General features: G+C 37.5%; 2 protein-coding genes across 4 annotated transcripts in view; one reads left to right on the forward strand and one right to left on the reverse strand.

Annotated features, from left to right (window-relative positions):
* The window catches only part of LOC106878232 (serine/threonine/tyrosine-interacting protein), a 41,741-nt gene that overhangs the window by 10,936 nt on the left and 12,737 nt on the right, over positions 1-18,068 (reverse strand). For 2 of the 3 annotated variants that reach the window (XM_052971589.2, XM_014927393.3), the window contains exons 2-4: positions 17,183-17,284; positions 5,051-5,083; positions 1,680-1,733 (exon numbers count right to left, since the gene is read on the reverse strand). In XM_052971589.2, the coding sequence (XP_052827549.1) occupies positions 1,680-1,733; positions 5,051-5,083; positions 17,183-17,239 (144 nt within the window). In that variant the 5' untranslated portion in view covers positions 17,240-17,284. Of the gene's footprint in view, positions 1-1,679; positions 1,734-5,050; positions 5,084-8,975; positions 9,679-17,182; positions 17,285-18,068 lie in introns of those variants that run through there. The other variant, XM_014927394.3, reaches the window with a different exon arrangement.
* LOC106878231 (UPF0669 protein C6orf120 homolog) overlaps positions 11,147-18,068 on the forward strand; it is a 39,611-nt gene continuing 32,689 nt past the window's right edge. The window contains exon 1 of the mRNA XM_089359637.1: positions 11,147-12,185. The gene's annotated coding sequence lies outside the window, so the exon portion shown is untranslated. The remainder of the gene's footprint in view (positions 12,186-18,068) is intronic.

The following is an 18,068-nucleotide window of genomic DNA, read 5'->3' on the forward strand; positions in this document are numbered from 1 at the left end:
AGCAGCAGCAGCACTGCCGCCACTGCCGAAAAATACCTTAAGAATGAGAATCCAGGTTTGAAATTTCCCCAAAACACCTGATGATAGCTGGAGGGTATATCAGCTGAAATGTTGTGTTAACAACAGACAAGAGGAGGAGAAATACCTGTCAAATGTAAATAATGTACATAATTCCTCATCTCTTAAATATAGAACTGTATTAAATAATATTCCTCATGACCAGATCTGTTTTTACAAAAGACTGGAAATGAAGGGAATGAAGGGCACAGCTTGCATGATGGTGACATTCATTTATAACCATCACATGTCAACACAAGGGGGCAGCAACACACATACACACTCACACATGTGCATGCATACACACACACAAATATGCAAGATTGACTTCTTTCAGTTTCCATCTACTAAATCCACACAGAAGTTTTGGCTGACCTGGAGTTATAGTAGAAGACACTTGCCCAAGAGGCTATGCCATGGGACTGAAACCAAGACCATATGGTTGGAAATCTAACTTCTTATTTCTTTACTGCCCACAAGGGGCTACACACAGAGGGGACAAACAAGGACATACAAATGGATTAAGTCGATTATATCGACCCCAGTGCGTAACTGGTACTTATTTAATCGACCCCGAAAGGATGAAAGGCAAAGTGGACCTCGGCGGAATTTGAACTCAGAACGTAATGGCTGACGAAATACCGCTAAGCATTTTGCCCGACGTGCTAACGCTTCTGCCAGCTCGCCGCCTTCTAACTTCTTACCACATTCCCACACCTGCAACTCACAAATTTTTAATATTTAATAACTCCACAATGGTTCAATTTATTTGAATTCCGGTTATTATCAGGCAATCTGGATGTATACGTACAAAGTTGCACACTAGATTCAAACTAAGAATCTGTATTTCTAAACAAAGAGTAAAAAAATAGCCATCTACATAGTGTACTTAAGATAAATACACCATTGACAGGCAAAGTACTACAGTTTACATCTGGAATAAAATCTCCTTTACATATACTGTGTTAAAACAATATATATTTTCAAGGGATATGAAAAATCTCACATTGGTAAAAAAAAACCTTAAACACATAAAGAAAGAGGTATAGTTGATTGAATTAACCATAGTGTCCTTTTTCTGCCTTTTTTATGTCTACAGTAATAGATTCTATTCTCCTTAGAGCTGTATGGGCTCACATCATCTCATCTTAGCTATTTTCAGCACTCATCTCCTTTCTACTTATCATCTTTGCTATGTTCAACTCAAACAAGTTCCACAGTAATCACTATATTTAATACTTCCTTCCCAAAACATTAATCCTCTAGAAATCCCTCCCTATTCATGTCAATCATGCATTGAGGAACATTAGTGGTATCAATCTCACCAGTCTAGCGGGACCTGTGAAGGCTATGGGCACAGCCTCTTCCTCCAGGCCTAACAAATTAGAAGAAAAGAATAAAAGACTTATTTATTATTGATGAACAGTAAACCTGACTCCAGGACCCAAATGGATTTTACTGTAGAACATAAAGGGCTGTAACTAAATGAACCACATGGTATTTTGTTTAAGCTCTGATATGTCTCCATTTTATAGGTTTGCATTAAAGATAATGATTTTTAAATCTAACACAAGACCACAGACCCCTCTACTCCTTTCCTGGCTAGAAGGGCAAGTACTTACTTTGTTCTTCATGGCAGCAGCATACGGTCCAAGAAACAGTCCAGGGACAATTTCCTGTATGAAAGAGAATATAAGCTTAGCATAAGTAATAGTATCGACAATAGTGGTGATGTTTGTGGTGATGATATTTATGGTGATGGTAGTGGTGGTAGTATAGATGTGTTGGTTATCAGCCTCACCTTGGCCCTAATCAAACAGACTTACAATCAAAGATATTCTAACCATAGCTGACTTGTCTTTTATTCAAACATAATGTACTGAGGACTACAATATCCAATGTGTCCTCCAACAGAGGGGAAATTTGGCTGATGCTCCTCATGGGATTTTGAGGTGTTGTGATGGTGAAAGCAAAGATGGTATTATTATTGTAAAGTTAGTGGTGGTGGTGGTGATTGTTGTTTAGCTCCAGGTTATCCCTACCTACCAGGCTTATGATCAAAAGTATTTCAGCAATGACCATTTTGTTTTTCATCCAGGGACAGTGCAGGCAAAATCACATAATCCTATGTGTCATTTTGCTCAAAGATAATAGGGCATAACTTGAGATTTGGCAGTTATCTCTAGCATGTCAAGCTTCACCTCTTGCTGATAATATTAGTGTTGGTTGAAAAGAGATGATAATAAGTGTTGGTATATAATAATTAACTATGTGTATTTAATTGCTGTCATGGTAAGGAGATGAAGTGGAAGTAGGAAAGTGTCAAACAACTAATGAACACGTTATTTACATTATTTACATTTGACATATATTTGTCTTCATCTTGTTTGTTGTTAACACAACATTTCGGCTGATATACCCTCCAGCCTTCATCAGGTGTCTTGGGGAAATTTCGAACCTGGGTTCTCATTCCTAAGGTATTTTTCAATTTTATTATTATCATCACCATTATTCAGGTCATTGCCTGGAATCAAACTTGGAATCTTGGGGTTAGTAGCCCATGCTCTTAACCACTATACCATATGCCCGTGGGCAATTATGGAGTGAATTTTAGGGCATATAAATCTAATATTCTCCTATCCTTCCTTAATACTGGTTCCCATATGCTGTTCATATCTGAACTCGGTCTGCTTAGGAGGTTGTTGTGTCCTAGCATATGGTGCTGCTTCTTTTAGTTTTCGTATTTTCCAGTGGTTGTTCTCTGTCTATCATTTTAACTTCATCCCACAGAGGGAGATGGTCTCCTTTTTCCATACATGATCAGCTATACTCGATTTATCAATATCTCCCTGTGTCACAGCTTTGCGATGTTCCTCTACCCTTATTTTGAGGGGGCGGCATATTTCATCTTTGTATAACCTACCACAGCTGCATCAGATGGAGTACACGCAGTTCTTGGTCATATTCTCTTCTACTGGTGGTTTTAGTCAAAGGAGATATTTGCAAAGTGCTGTATTACTCTTGAATACTGTCCTGATGTCATATAGGCCGAATATCTTTTGTAGCTTTTCGGAGAGGCCTTTCACATAGGGTAGACAGACTGTGGACAGTTTATTGGTTTCATCTTCTCTTTTCTTCATAATTGGGATGGATAGTATATATATAAAGCACTCACTACACTCTCGGGGTGGTTGGCGTTAGGAAAGGCATCCAGCTGTAGAAACTCTGCCAGATCAGATTGGAGCCTGGTGCAGCCATCTGGTTCGCCAGTCCTCAGTCAAATCGTCCAACCCATGCCAGCATGGAAGGCAGACGTTAAACGATGATGATGATGATTAACATCAGTTGAAAAGTTATGTTAACAACAAACAAGAGGAGGACAAATATCCATCAAATGTAAATAATGTAAATACTTCCTCATCTCTTAAATATAGATCTGAACTAATGAACAGCAAGTAGGTGACAGAAGAAGCAAAAGGAAAGTAAGTGGAAGGTTGAAGTATTTGACATACTGTTGTGACTGATAGTCAATCAGTGAGTGACAAAGAGAGAGTTAAAGTGAGAGTAGGTTAGAATTAAGAAGTTAGCTTTATGTTGCATGATGCAGGATGAGAAATAAGAACTATCATAATATATTAATGAATAATAATGGCAAACAAGTAAATCTTTATGACTCAGTTTTACTATGAATATTGTGGAAAAAAGGAATTCCAAGACTAATAATAATTACAAATAAACCTTTCGATATTTTGTAAATAATGCTGTGATCATCATTATCTTTTAAAGTTCATCTTTCATGCTCAATAGTTTGACAGGATCCAATGAGTACAAGGACTGCAGCAAACTCCAATGTCTGCTTTGGCATGATTTCTATACCTGGATGCCCTTCCCAATGTCAGCCACTTTACAGAATGTATTGGGTTTCTTTTTTTTTCTTTTAGTGACACCAGCACTATTGAGGTTGCCATACAATTCAAAAGATTAAGATCCCCTTCAAATGAGTGGGGCTAGAGCAAAGAGAGAGGTAGCTTTATGCTGGGAGATGAGAGGTTAAAGCATCAAAGAAGGGGGCTGAACAAAACAGATTTCTTTCTCTAGAAGAGCTACATGACTACTTACAGTATAGAAAAGTAGGTGGAGTTGGAAAGAGAGATAAAACAGTGGTGTTCAGGTGTCAGGGTGGATTCTCAAGGTACAAGGTGAACAGAAGTGAGTAGAGACAGATGAACAGGGAGTATAAATGGGTAGCAATAGCAACAGTGTATAGGGAGAGTGGATGATGATTAGAGATAGGAAATGAGAGACAAACAAGAGTTGAGGGGTGATCACTGATAATTATACATTGGAGCATAGGGAAGAGGTGATGACTGGGTAGGGTTGAATGGTGGATGTAGTGAATGGTGGATGTAGTGAATGGTGGATGTAGTGAATGGTGGATGTAGTGAATGGTGGATGTAGTGAATGGTGGATGTAGTGAATGGTGGATGTAGTGAATGGTGAACAAGGGTTAAGGGGTGACAGGTGATACATATGAATAGAAGGGAAAGAAGTAAATTCAAGAAAGAAAGTCATTTTTAATGACACACAAGTGTTAATATATCATAGTAACCCAACATATTCATCAAGCAGCATACGTTATCACATTAACAAATAGTAATTTTCAGTCTTTTAATTTCATAACAACTCATAATTATATATCTATTACTTGAGAAGACTCATCAAGTGAAAACATAGTCGTGGTTGTTGCTAGGGTCATATAAATGGGACCCTTGACATCGTAGCCATGGCCATTATCAGTGTCATGTAAATGGCACCCATTACATTCTTGGAGTGGTTGGCATTAGGGAGGGAATCCAGCGGTAGAAATCATGCCAAATCAGACTGAGATCTGGTACAGCTCTCTGATTTACCAATTCCAACCAAACCGTCTAACCCATGCTAGCATGTAAAGTGGATGTTAAATGATGATGATATTTATAAGGGCACACAATACCTGCATTTCTCTCCTCATCGAGTAAGACCAGTCCTAAAAAATAGAAACATAAAGAAATGCAACTGAGAAGTTTTACAGAAATACAAATTAATTGCTGAAACTTCGATGTAACATAAGACATTATTATTAATTTGAGACAGAAAAAAGAAACAGGCCAGTCAATTGGTAGAATTTGAAAGAAAGATCTATTGGTTGCCCAAAGATATTCTTATTAATTCCACTACAATAAAACCTCCCACTATTTCATCTTCTAAAATTAAGTACTATAAAGTTGTGCCTGCAATTTTAGCCATACTTCTTTATCTCTAAGCATAGGTGTGTGGTTCAGGTGATTTGGGTGTTGGGTTCAAAATTATTAGGTAGACGAAAAAATAATTGCATGTGTATGTATGTATACATACAAGCACATACACACATGCACAAGGGATAAGATATCTTTCAGGTAATAGTGAACACTAAAGGTTAGAGAGAAAGTTTTAGTCTTGCTGAGGACAAAACAACAGTGCTAGTGTTGGTACCTTGATAAAGTGCACCCAGTACACTCAGTAAAGTGGTTGGTCAAAGGAAGGAGATCCAACTATAGTAAACCTGGTTAAAATGGAACATATAGGACATGGTCTCTGACCTATCAAAAAGAAAGCTGTAACTCTGAATAATAATTGATACTTCATAATTTCAGACACTTCTTGGATATCAATTAGACCAACTGCATTTCCAACACTGAAGTCCTGAACCATGCTAAGACACCCAGTATATTCACCCTGCTCCAGCAGCACCATCTGCACTGGCTTGGTCATGTATATCGCATGCTGGACAGGAGGATCCCAAAAGACCTCTTGTAAGGGGAACTGGCCACCAGCATGAAAGCACAAGGTTGATCTCATCTTGGTTTCAAAGACATCTGCAAAAGAGATATGAAGTCAATAGATCTGGATGTCCTGAGATGGGAGGAGGTTGCAAATGATCACCCATGCTGAAGACAAATACTGCAAAAGGGGATGAAGTGAGAGAAAGAGAAACAGGAATTTGCCACCAAGGAAAAGTGCACTCAACAAAAGGAAAAACCAGTAGGGCCAGTAGAGAGCTCCTTTCAAATGCAGTCGCTGTATGCATGGCTGCCACTCTACAGCTACAACAGATGCTGCACCACTATCAGCAGCTGACACAATTTCATCAGGCACAAATCCATAGTCTCTCGAGAGACCATGGATTCCAATACAACTACAGAAGTACCTGTGCATGTCACCGACCATGCCCACAACAGTATTCCCTTTCAATTCCATGGCACCATGAGGCCAGTGACCAGTTGACAATGCCTCAAATACAGGAATTTCAAATCTGGAGAGCTTGAGCTTAAAGGTCACTTGATAGTAATTCTCAGTAAGCCACATGAGAGGAAGCAGAGTTTCACTGTAATATGCATGACTACTCTCAACAAGGATTGACTAACATATCCTATGTAGGCAGTAGCATTGATTCTGAGGCTTTGCAGGATGAAGTGAGGTAGCATGACATATCTTTTGTTGTTCATTAGGATCATCAGAGTCGATAGGAACATGGTGCTTTCACTGTAGGTACCAATGAGCAATCAATCATTTCCCCTGTTCATCTTCTTGGTCAATGTTCTCATCAGAGAAAAACTAGAGCATAACAGGTTTCATGGGGGTGTTTGATCTTGTTCAGCAAACACTTCAACCAGATCACATAAGTCTTACCAGATATGAACTGCCCTCCCCTCACCACCTTGCACTTACACTTGATGTCTTATCTGGCAGTGGATCCTGCCATCTTAAGCCACTTGTTAATCACCCTCACCAATTCATTAAAGTTGTTGCTAATGTACTGGAATCAGCCATCCTGACAATGTTTGATCAAAGAGAATGTTTCTTTCTCTGGACCACTGACAACATACATAAAATTTTACAACCAAAGGCTTCAAGCTCAAGAAACTAGCCATATTCAGGAACCTTGGAGACATCTGAGTTGCTGTGATTGGTGGCAAGAGCTATGAATATGTCTTTTCCTGTGTTTTTAAAAATATTTCTTGTCAGATTGGAATCTGCCACACTAAAGTCATCCATATACCCAAAGAAATGAAAGAGCTAAAATTTGGCATGTGCTGTGTCACACTGCATTTATGGCCTGCGAAAGTTGTATTCACAAATACTCTAAGCACTCTTAATGTGTGTACACACATATATACACACAAATGAGTAGTACATAAATATAGATAGATAGATGTGTATATTTATGCACATGTATGGGTGTATGGTCAAGAAGTTTGCTTCCAGCCATGTGGTTTCTGCTTTAGTTCTACTGCTTGCTACCATCGGCAGAGTGTTTTCTCCTATAGCATTGAACAAACCAAACTGTGTGAGTGTATGTGGTAGGCAAAAACTGAAAGAAGCCCATTGTGTGTGTCTATCATTATGCTGACATCATATGAGAGTTGTAAATAAGTGTCACAGTCACACAAGGAGTGCCATTCATTTCCAAAATTCTGCAAAAACATGCCTGGCCAGGGAAAATATTACCTTGCTTGAAAACAGGTAAGGGTTGGCAACAGGAAAGGTATTTGGCCCCATTTTACATCCATTTTCCTGTGCTACTCTGGACTAGACGAAAATATTTCTGTAGCATTGTTTTATTGCCAGATATCCTTCCTGTTGCTAACCCATTACATGTTTCTGAAGTAAGGGATTCTTATTCACACAACTTTGAAGGCGTGAAGGGAATGGACGATTTCTTGATAATGCCAATAATATCACCGTTCATAGCACGTTACTTTCAGAGAAGCACAAATGTAAACAAACACACAGACGTGTGCGTGCAATCACACGCGTGCACGCACACAAGCTTCTTTCTGTCAGTCATATCCAATCACAAGGCTTTGGTTGACTTGGGGCTGTAGAAGACACTTGGGCAAGACTTCCTTGTGTACCCCCACCCCCCACCCCAAACACCTTTTTTTTTTTTTTTTTCCTACACAAACCTCCGTTTTCGACTACGGAGAATACGAATCTGCCAAAAAAATTGGCAAAAATCGGCATTTTGAAATTACTCCCACCCCTAAATTCTTCATTTTTAACTTTTTTCAGAAATTTTTTTTTTTTTTTTTTTTCAAAATATGCGGAAAAATACGGAGATTATGATTCTGAAAAAAATTTCCAAAAATTTCTCTAGTTAGGGTTAGGGTTGGGGTTTTCGGCTTAGGGTTACGGAAAAAAGTGAAAAATGAAGAAATTAGGGGGAAGGGGGTAGACATTTAAAAATTCCGATTTTTGGCAATTTTCCGGAATCTCTGTATCCGAAAACATGAGTTTATGGAAAAAAAAAAAAAAAAAAAAAAAAAAACAATAATTTGCGAGAAAACAGGGTTGGGGGGGAGAAAGTCTTTGCAGACTTGTTCCAGGTGCCTGTTTCAGCAATTTCTGTAAATGTTTTTTATTTCTTTATTTTCAGCCGAATCGTTTGTTTATATATTTGAGTGTATGTGTGCGCGCGGTATGTATGTATGTATGCGTTTATGTGCATGTATGTATATTTGAGAATGTATTTGTATACACATACAAATATACATACTTACATATATAAACACATAATGCACACATAAAAGATACATAAAATAAACGATTCACTTGAAGAAAAGTTTATTCACGGCAGTTACCTCACAAATACTTTCACTTTTAAAATACTTTCTCTGAAAAATTGCCACGAGAGAAAGATTTGGTCATATACACGGGAGCAATAGAACTCAAATATATAAAGTATATATTTATTCGCTCTGAAACTACAGAAATGATTCAAGGGCCCAGATTTTCGTGCCAGAGCAAGCGGAGTTGCAGTAAACTCTAGGCCCTGATCATATATATATAGACATTCTCTCACACACACACGATGTCGATTAATTTTTGACACCACTTACCTCGAAATAGTCATGTTCATAGTTCATCGCATTGGCATCAGTTTTAATAATTCCCCCTCTTTTCTTCTTGTCTGTCTTTATTAATTAAATGTCGGTTTTATTAATCCTATTGCAGCTATTCATGATGACCACAGTCATGACGATATTCCTCATAGTAATAATAAGGTATAAGATTCCTCCTCTTTGTAACAATTTTTAAGATACTTATTAATACTTATATCACATATATTTCTTTCAACGGCAACTATATATATATATACAAAACAATTTTCGTGTTCGAAAAATTCCTAGCGTGTAATATTTCTTTTCGTAATATAGTTTTTTTGTTTCTTTTTTAAATCGTGTTGTCGTTGGCTCAAAATAATTTGTCTCTCCGCAATGAATGCAAAACTACGAAACATTAAAAACAACAAACCTTCAAGAAAATGTTTCAGCTCCTAAAATACAACTTTAATAAAACTTCGTAAATGTTTGCTCACAAGCACACGCAAAAAAAAGGTAAAAAAGTATTTAAATACGAAATTATTACAAACAACTTCTTTGGTATATGGAAGTTATTTTGTGTCTGGTTTTGCGTGTATACACATATATACATTACAAAAATAAATATATAATATAATTCATATATAAATAACAAGAATAAGTTTTAAACTCAATTGCAAAAGTTTCTCAGTTGTAGAAATGCCAGAGTCTAAATGAAGGTAGAGTAAGGGAGATAATAAAACTCCAAGGCAATAGGCTGAAACGAGTAATCTACCTTAAGATAATATTACGTTGTAATTAATTTCTGTATGCGGCGGCGTAGCCGACAGCTGCGGAGGGGGAGGAGGGAAAGAAACGGAGGAAGAAATGGTAAGTATCTTACAGAATCACAAAGCCGTAAATGTAAGAGAACGGGAGTAACTGATTGAATGACATTTTTTCTCTTGTCACGGGTATCAGTGACAAGCAAAAACGAAAGGTGAATTCCACAAAAGAGGAGAAACAAATGCGTAATTTGAGCCCTTTCAGTTTAGTTCACTTCCATTATTAAAAACCGAGTTCTGTAACACAAACAAGTCCAAGTTTATGATCGTCGTCGTTGTTTAACGTTCACTTTCCCATGCTTACGTAGGTCAGGTGGAATGCACTGCAGCAGACTTTCTATAACTGGATGCCCTTCTTGTTGCCAACACTCATCTGTTTCTAAGCGAGGTAATAATCCCCATGGACAAACATTTTTTACAGAATAATGAAAATAGATGATACTGCCTATATGACGGTGACACTCATTTACTATCATCATGCATCAACAAGAAAAGGAGAGACAAATATATACACACACACACACACACACACACACACACACACACACACACACAAACATATATGCACATACACACTATATACGAGGAGATACTGAAAAGTTCCTGGCTTTAGGTAAAAGAAAATACAGGAAGATCAGTTAATGATGATTTTATTCAGCATATTCCCCTCTCAGATTCACATATTTATTGCAGCGATCCTTCAGTTTATCTAAGCCCTGTAAAAGAACTCAGAAGGTTGGGCCTCCAACCAAGCCTTTCGCAATACCCTCAAAGCCAGAAACTTTTTAATACCCCCTTGTATGCACAGACACACACGATAGGCTTCTTTCTGTTTCCATCTGTCAAATCCACTTACTGAACCCAAAACCATGTGGTCATGAAGCAAAGTTCTTAACCACACAGCCACACCTATTTTTAGAAATTGGCCATAATCCTTATAATTACAACTAAATCAATGAGGATGCTTACCAAGTCCATGTCCAGTTTGACATCCACACCTGATCCCTGGATGTCTTTAGCAGAGTCCATTCTGCTGCATGAATTCAAAACAATGTCTCCTATCAAGTGATAACTTCCTCTTGTCCTCATACCAATTACAGAGACTCTGCCAAAAAAGTTCATGGGTGCTGTCCTCACCACCAATGTTTGGCCAAGTCTTTATAAACAGATAAATAAAAACTGAAAGCTTGACAGTGTATAAGCGAAAACCACTGCTGTGATGTGCATGTAGATAAATCAATTATCCATGGACACGGAGATAGTGACATGTCCATGACTAAGTCACTTCCAATCAATGTTGTGATGTATCTATCGCTAAAACACTTGTCAACAATGTTGTGCTGTGTTGCTAAGTTACCTGTAATCAGTGTTGTGATGTTTCTCTCTCTGGGTCCCCTCCCCTCTCAAAGATTCCTTGTCTTACAAGTTACTTGGTGACCCTGCCAGTGCTGATGCCACATTAAAAGCATCCAGTCCGTGCCATTAAGTGATTGGCCTTTGGAAGGGTATCCAGTTATAAAAACCAGGCCAAACTGACCTCACCTACTTTGCAGTGGTGGTTGATGTTAGGAAGGACATCCAGCCATAAAAACCATGCCAAAACAGATACAGAAGCCTGATGTAGTCTTCTACCTGGCTGGCTCCTGTTAAACCGTCCAACCCATGTCAGCATGGAAGGCAAACACTAAACAATGATGATTACCAGTGTTGTGAAGTGTCTATGGTTAAATCTCATTTTACCAGCATTGTAAAGTGCATGTAGCTATGTCTCTAATTACTAAATTGTGATGTGTCCATGGCTAAGTCACCTGTAACTTGTCTATGGTTAAGTCACTTCTAACCAATGTTGTATTGTGACCATGGTTAACTCAACTAGCTTTAATATTATGAAATTAATATGCACTCCATTACTTTGTGGTGTTTGGTTACCCCCTCCCAAAGTATAACTCAAAATGGGATGATATTTTTCAAGCTGACTTGACCTGGAAAATGAAATATCTGTAACACTCACTATGCTAAAAGACTTTTCATTACACACCTCAACCTAAAATATACTGAGAATAAGATTTTTTTCATTTCATTCTCAGTAGCCCTAAACATTTCATCTTGAATAGTTGGACTTATATAGGTAAAAAAAAAAAAGAGATAGTTTTAGAGCAAAAAAACACAACTGATACACTCACAAAGAGAAACTAGGTTGTGAGTTTGATAACTGAGAAATTACTAATTCAACAGAAACCACTCAAGATGATACGTGTATCTAAAATTTGTATAACAGTCAAAACACTCAATTTGCAGAAAGAAGATGTGACATTGGACCAGCTCTGGTTCAAGAATTACTGAAAATTCTTCAACTTCAATACATACAACACATTCCAAGACTTGCTTAGAGCAGTTACTAATGGTAAGTGGATCTTCAAATCAATGCTACTGTTTTTTTTAAATCACAAAAAATTATCACAGCATTTGATGAGGTGTTTTCTATGGCAAAGGCATAATGCAAATACAATAAAGAAAGTGGATCTCCATTGGTGTCAATAAACATTCAGATGCTTGATTAACTGAATTACCTACGCACTGGATTAAAGTGTATGTGACTGAACAGCCCACAGACACATTTACTTTAAATCTAATTTTCCGCTGTTCTACACTATCAAACATCTCCTACTCCCCCACTCACTTCCAGCCTATTTATTCCACTCATTTCTACTCTTGAAGGTATACCCTGATACCTCATGACCACTATTATCACTTTTCAGCTCCACCTTCTTTTCTAAAGTGTGAGCTGTCATATAGCTCATCTACAGCAGGAAACACGTTCTGCTCCAGCCCTTTTCTCTCATACTTTACTCTTTTCCACTGTTCATCTCCCAACATAAAGTTACCCCCTTTAGAATTTATAGTCTTGCAAGCTGTAATGCGATTACACCAAGAGCTGGTGGTACAGAAACAAGAAGAAAAAAAAGCAGCTTGTACATAATGGAAAGGGATTGGAATTAAGAAGGGCATCCAGCTGTAGAATGCATGTTAACCCTTTTGATACCAACCTGGCCGAAACCGCCTCTGGCTCTGTAGTACAAATGTCTTGTTTTCATAAGTTTTGAATTAAAATCTTCCACCAAACCTTAGTCACAATTTATGTTCATAACACTACCTGAATGATAACCAAGTTATTTTACTGAGTTCTTTGTTATATTTAAAGTAATTGAAAGAAACACAGAGCATCTCAAAAGAAATATGGTAACAAAAGGGTTAAAGCAGACACTGGAGAAACAATACGGTCCTTGGGCCCATTGAATCCTGTCAAGCCAGCATGAAACACTGACATTAAATGATGATGAATCAGTGCAACACAGTGTGTAACAAGGTTGTACTATTGAATTACAGGTATAATCCATTCAACAGGCTTCCAGACAGTTTCTGATTATCAAATTTTGTTAACAAAGGTTGGGTTGTCTTGAAGCCATAGTAAAAGATACTTATCCAAGATGGTATGCAGCAAGGACTTCATGTTTATGAAGCCAGTTTCTTAAAGTTTCAGTCATGCTATGTTAGTAGTACAATAGTAAAGCTAAGTATGTATGTCCATCATCTGTGCTTGTTTATGAAGTACATCCTCTTAAAGCATTTCTAAATGAGGTTGGTTACTCTTTATTGTCAACCAATTCCATTCTTTATTCAGTTAGTGGCTGTAGTTGCACTGTCTCCAGTCAGCCCTGACTGACCAGACAAATGATCAATGTTCCAGCCCTGACCATTTTGTATATCAGAGATTATATTGCCCAATAGGTCTCTCCCTTTTTAAAAATGGTAGGACGTATGTCAAAAATCTGGCTACTATTTCTAGCAAATTTAATGACCAAACAGAGGCTTCTTTGTTGGTTCATTCAAATAGATATTGGTTTAAAACAAACCCAGTGTAATGAAGTAATGTAACCAGACTCAGGTTACAGTGAAATGCTTGTTAGCATTAAACTTCCTTCTCTACTGTGTTATGTCAAGTTATTACTTAATTACTGTTTTTCGTCCTAATTTCTTCAGCTAGTTTGGCCTGTATTGACTCAATTTCAGAGACAGTGGTTACCATGGATACTATTGCTGTGATATTTAGAACACAACTTGACATGCCAGCTGTGTTTCAAAGCTGAAAGATTTCCTTTAAAAAGACCACTTTCTGCCCACAACCAATACATGATTGCACCAACTTACTACAAATCGCGTTCGTATTACACCCTACTGTCTTAGAACCATAAAAATACATTGGAAAATGTTTATCCTAATTGCACTGTAATTGAAAATATTAAAAAAATAAAACAGATAGTTATAGCAAGTGCCTTTCATCATTCTTTAAATCGAATAATTATTATTGACTTGAACCGATAAGAGCATTCATCATTATAATAATTTTAACACCCACTTTTCCATACTTGCATGGGTCAGACAGAATTTGTTGAGGTAGATTTTCTGCAAACTGATGTCCTTCTTGTTGCCAACCATCACACATTTTCAAGCAAGGTGATATTTTCCCTGGTCTATTGAACAACAATCAGTCCAGACATTAGTTATGGGCCTGTTTTTTGTTTACAAAGATTGAGCAACATATCAAGACATGTCAATAAGTTTGAATATGCTTTCACGGATGACTGCAAGCACACAACACCATCTGTGTTTATAGCAAGGCTGCTATTTTATTTACAGTCAGCAAACACGTGGTGCCAAGCAGAAATATGAACTCATGCACACACACACACCAGGCTTCTTCAGTTTCTATGTATTTCACTGACAAGGTACTGGTTGACTCACAGTTATAGACCATCAGCTGACGTTTAAGTAATGAGACCAAACACCTAACCACTTGGTTCCAAAGCGAACTTTTTAACCACATAGCTATGCCTGCACTGATATACAGAATTGCCTGTACCTACACATAGTCATACTTCTGGATTCTGCCTATACACAAGAATACCTGTGCCTATACAAGCCATGTTTATGCTATATATAGCCATAATTTTCTGTAATACTCCAGTCAAGTGTACTTAAAAATAAAACATACATACATTCTTGTCTGTGTTATTTTTGATCATTACAATTTTAGCATTAGTATTATTATGGAGACAAGGGTTCATAAATATGTAAGAAGCTCTGTTATTTGCTCCTGTTTTTGTGTACTTATGTAGCCATTACTGAAGCTTGCTTCATAGAAGTGATAGCAATATTCAATAAATATTCTGTCTTACCAGATTTCTCAGATGAAAGAAATTCAGTACCATCTAGATGGAGTTGCAAAGGTCAAAGCTACATTTTCTCTTCTTGTGACTAACTTATAAATCTTTAAAAATTGGTTTTAAACATTAATAACACCACAGAAATGGTACTATCAGTGTTTAGTTAGCTTGCAGTTCAGAGTTCAATTTCACCACCAGGCTAACTTCCTCCTCTATATTCAAACAAAATCTGCAATGCTCCCTACAACTCAGTTGGTTACAAAGTATTTCAAATCTGCAACATCTTTACACCATTGTGGTACTGAGGTTTTACTGAGTTACACATCTTAAAATTACTTAAAATTTATTTCTGGTCTGTCTCAACTTCCTTCCAATTGAACAGTTGAAATATCTTCAACTAAGGATCAAAACCAGATCACATAATTCATTTCAATCTTCTGTGAAAACTTATCCAGTCATGAGGAAATATTACCTTACTTGGAAACAGGAAGAACATATGACTGTTAAAAATCCACCTCAACAAATTCTGTCCAATCCATGTGACCATGGGATAATGGATGCTAAAACAAATAATGAAGATGACATTGCCAGTGCCGCCAAACTGGCTCCTGTGCGGGTGGCACATAAAAGCACCCACTACACTCCCGGAGTGGTTGGCGTTAGGAAGGGCATCCAGCTGTAGAAACTCTGCCAAATCAGATTGGAGCCTGGTGTAGCCATCTGGTTTCTCCAGTCCTCAGTCAAATCGTCCAACCCATGCTAGCATGGAAAGTAGACGTTAAACGACGATGATAATGATGATAATATATATATATATATATATATATATATATATATATATATATATATATATATGTAGATGTATATATATATTCTAAATATTTGTTTTAGCCAATTATGTGTACATATGCAAAAATCCTTTACCGGATTTACTGTAATGTTATAACATTGATTGAACTCTTGATTGTCGGAGATATATGTTTCTTAGAAGTTTTATGCATCATCTCCTTTCCATCTTAACATCCACTTTTCTATGCTTGCACGAATCAGACAGAATTTATGGAGATAAATTTTCTGCAGCCCCATATCCTTCCTGTTGCCAATCCTTTACCTGTTTCCAGACAAGGTAATGTTCCCCATAGTCAGACCTGTTCTCCATAGAAGACTGGAAAGAAACAACATCACCTATAGGATGGTGATGCTTACTTATGACCACCATGTGTTGTTGAGACTTTGGTCAGCCTGGAGCTATAGCAGGAGACACTTGCCCAATGTGCCACACAGTTGAACTGAACCCAGGACCACAAGGTTGGAAAGCAAGCATCTCAACCACACAGAATCTTTATTACTACAGTTCCATAGGATCATTTCAATGTTTGAAACAACACTTAGCTGATGAATAACTTCATTTTTATCACATATCACAATCAAGTCCTATTTGAATTTGGGTCTACTTGATACCAAGTTTAGCATATGGCATTATCATCATAACCAGAGAAGTTCCTGTGGTTTATCCATGGGTTATATTTTCACAGCAAGACAAAAGCTATTAAACACATCACATGCAACTTCCAAATTCATATATTTAGATAAGACCAAAGTGTGTGGGTACTTTTGTGTGTGAGTGTGTGTGCATTGTATGGAAACATAAGTGTTCAAGTTTTATAATTTTCATCAAGGATTTTTGCCTTATTACCTCCGCCTCAGTAAAGGCGAAGGTATTGTTCTCAGTAATGTTTGTTTGTTTGTTTGTTTGTCTGTGGACAAAATATATCAAGAACTGCTGGATGGATTTGGATGAAACTTTCAGGGATGTTTGGCCTTGTAACTGGCACAAAATGATTCACCCATCCATGTATATAAATGGTTATCATTAATGTCTCTTTCCAATGCTGGCATTGGCTGGACAGTTCAACAGCAACCAATGAGCCAGAGATTTGCATTAAGCACCAGTGTCTGCTTTGGTATTGTTTCTACAGCTGGATGCTATTCCTAATGCCAACAACTTTACAGAGTACATTTGGTAATTTTTTTCATGGCACCAGCACAAGTGAGGGTACCAGGTACTTGCAAGACAAGATGCCTCAACTGAGTAGGGTATAGAAGGATGTGAAAGTACACATGAACACACACTTTGAAATGGAGGGTTGAAAGAAGTGACAATAAGAAAACTTACAACATCTCGATCATTCTCATCTAGAATAGTCAGCAATGGACAGGCAGTATCCGTCATGGTTGATTCGTGTGTTAATTGTCTGCTTTGTCATCCAGAAATGTGCTGTATTAGTGAAAAAGAGGAAAAAAGAGATTCAAGGATAGATACACACAAATGCATAAAGACAGGCACATCTGAATAAGTATGTGTGTACAGGCCATTCTGGGTTATTTTTCTTAGCTCATTTTTGTTTAAATTATGCAAACTATCAAGGCCATAATTGTTTTCTACTGTTTTATTAAAAGTTTAAGTCCCTTGGCTACTGGAAACACATGTTCATGGCTGTTCTCTTATCTCCAGACAATAAGCTTGTCCTTTTCTTTAATTGCATGTTAACTTTGGAGCATTCTTGATTTGTGAGATTATCTCCTCTTCTCATATGTGGGCTGGTCTGAATTGCTATTTAGTAATTATGAGACATCCTCTAGAGGCAGAAATAATTTTAATAAATCAAGAATTTATGTTGTGTGGTATTTCATACACTGGCATTTGTCTATCATCATCATTATCAACATTTAACATCCATTTTCCATGATGGCATAGGTTGGATAGCTTGAGAGGAACTGGCAAGGCCAGGGGTCACACCAGGTTCCATAATGTTTCAGCTTGGTTTTTATGACTGATGCCCTTCCTAACACCAACCATTCCACAGAGTGTACTAGGTGCTTTTTAGATGGCACCAGCACCCTCACCAATGCTTTTTAGATGGCACCTTGGTTTTAAGAACTCAATTCTGTTGTGGTGGGCATTTCTCCTTCAGTACAGCAATGCGCCACATATCTCAGTCCTCTGACATACACAAATGTATTATACACTCACAAAACCAGACATTTGCACAATCTCACAG

Source organism: Octopus bimaculoides, chromosome 11 (genome assembly GCF_046866305.1).
Source record: "Octopus bimaculoides isolate indiv1 chromosome 11, ASM4686630v1, whole genome shotgun sequence".
Lineage (NCBI taxonomy): Eukaryota > Metazoa > Mollusca > Cephalopoda > Octopoda > Octopodidae > Octopus > Octopus bimaculoides.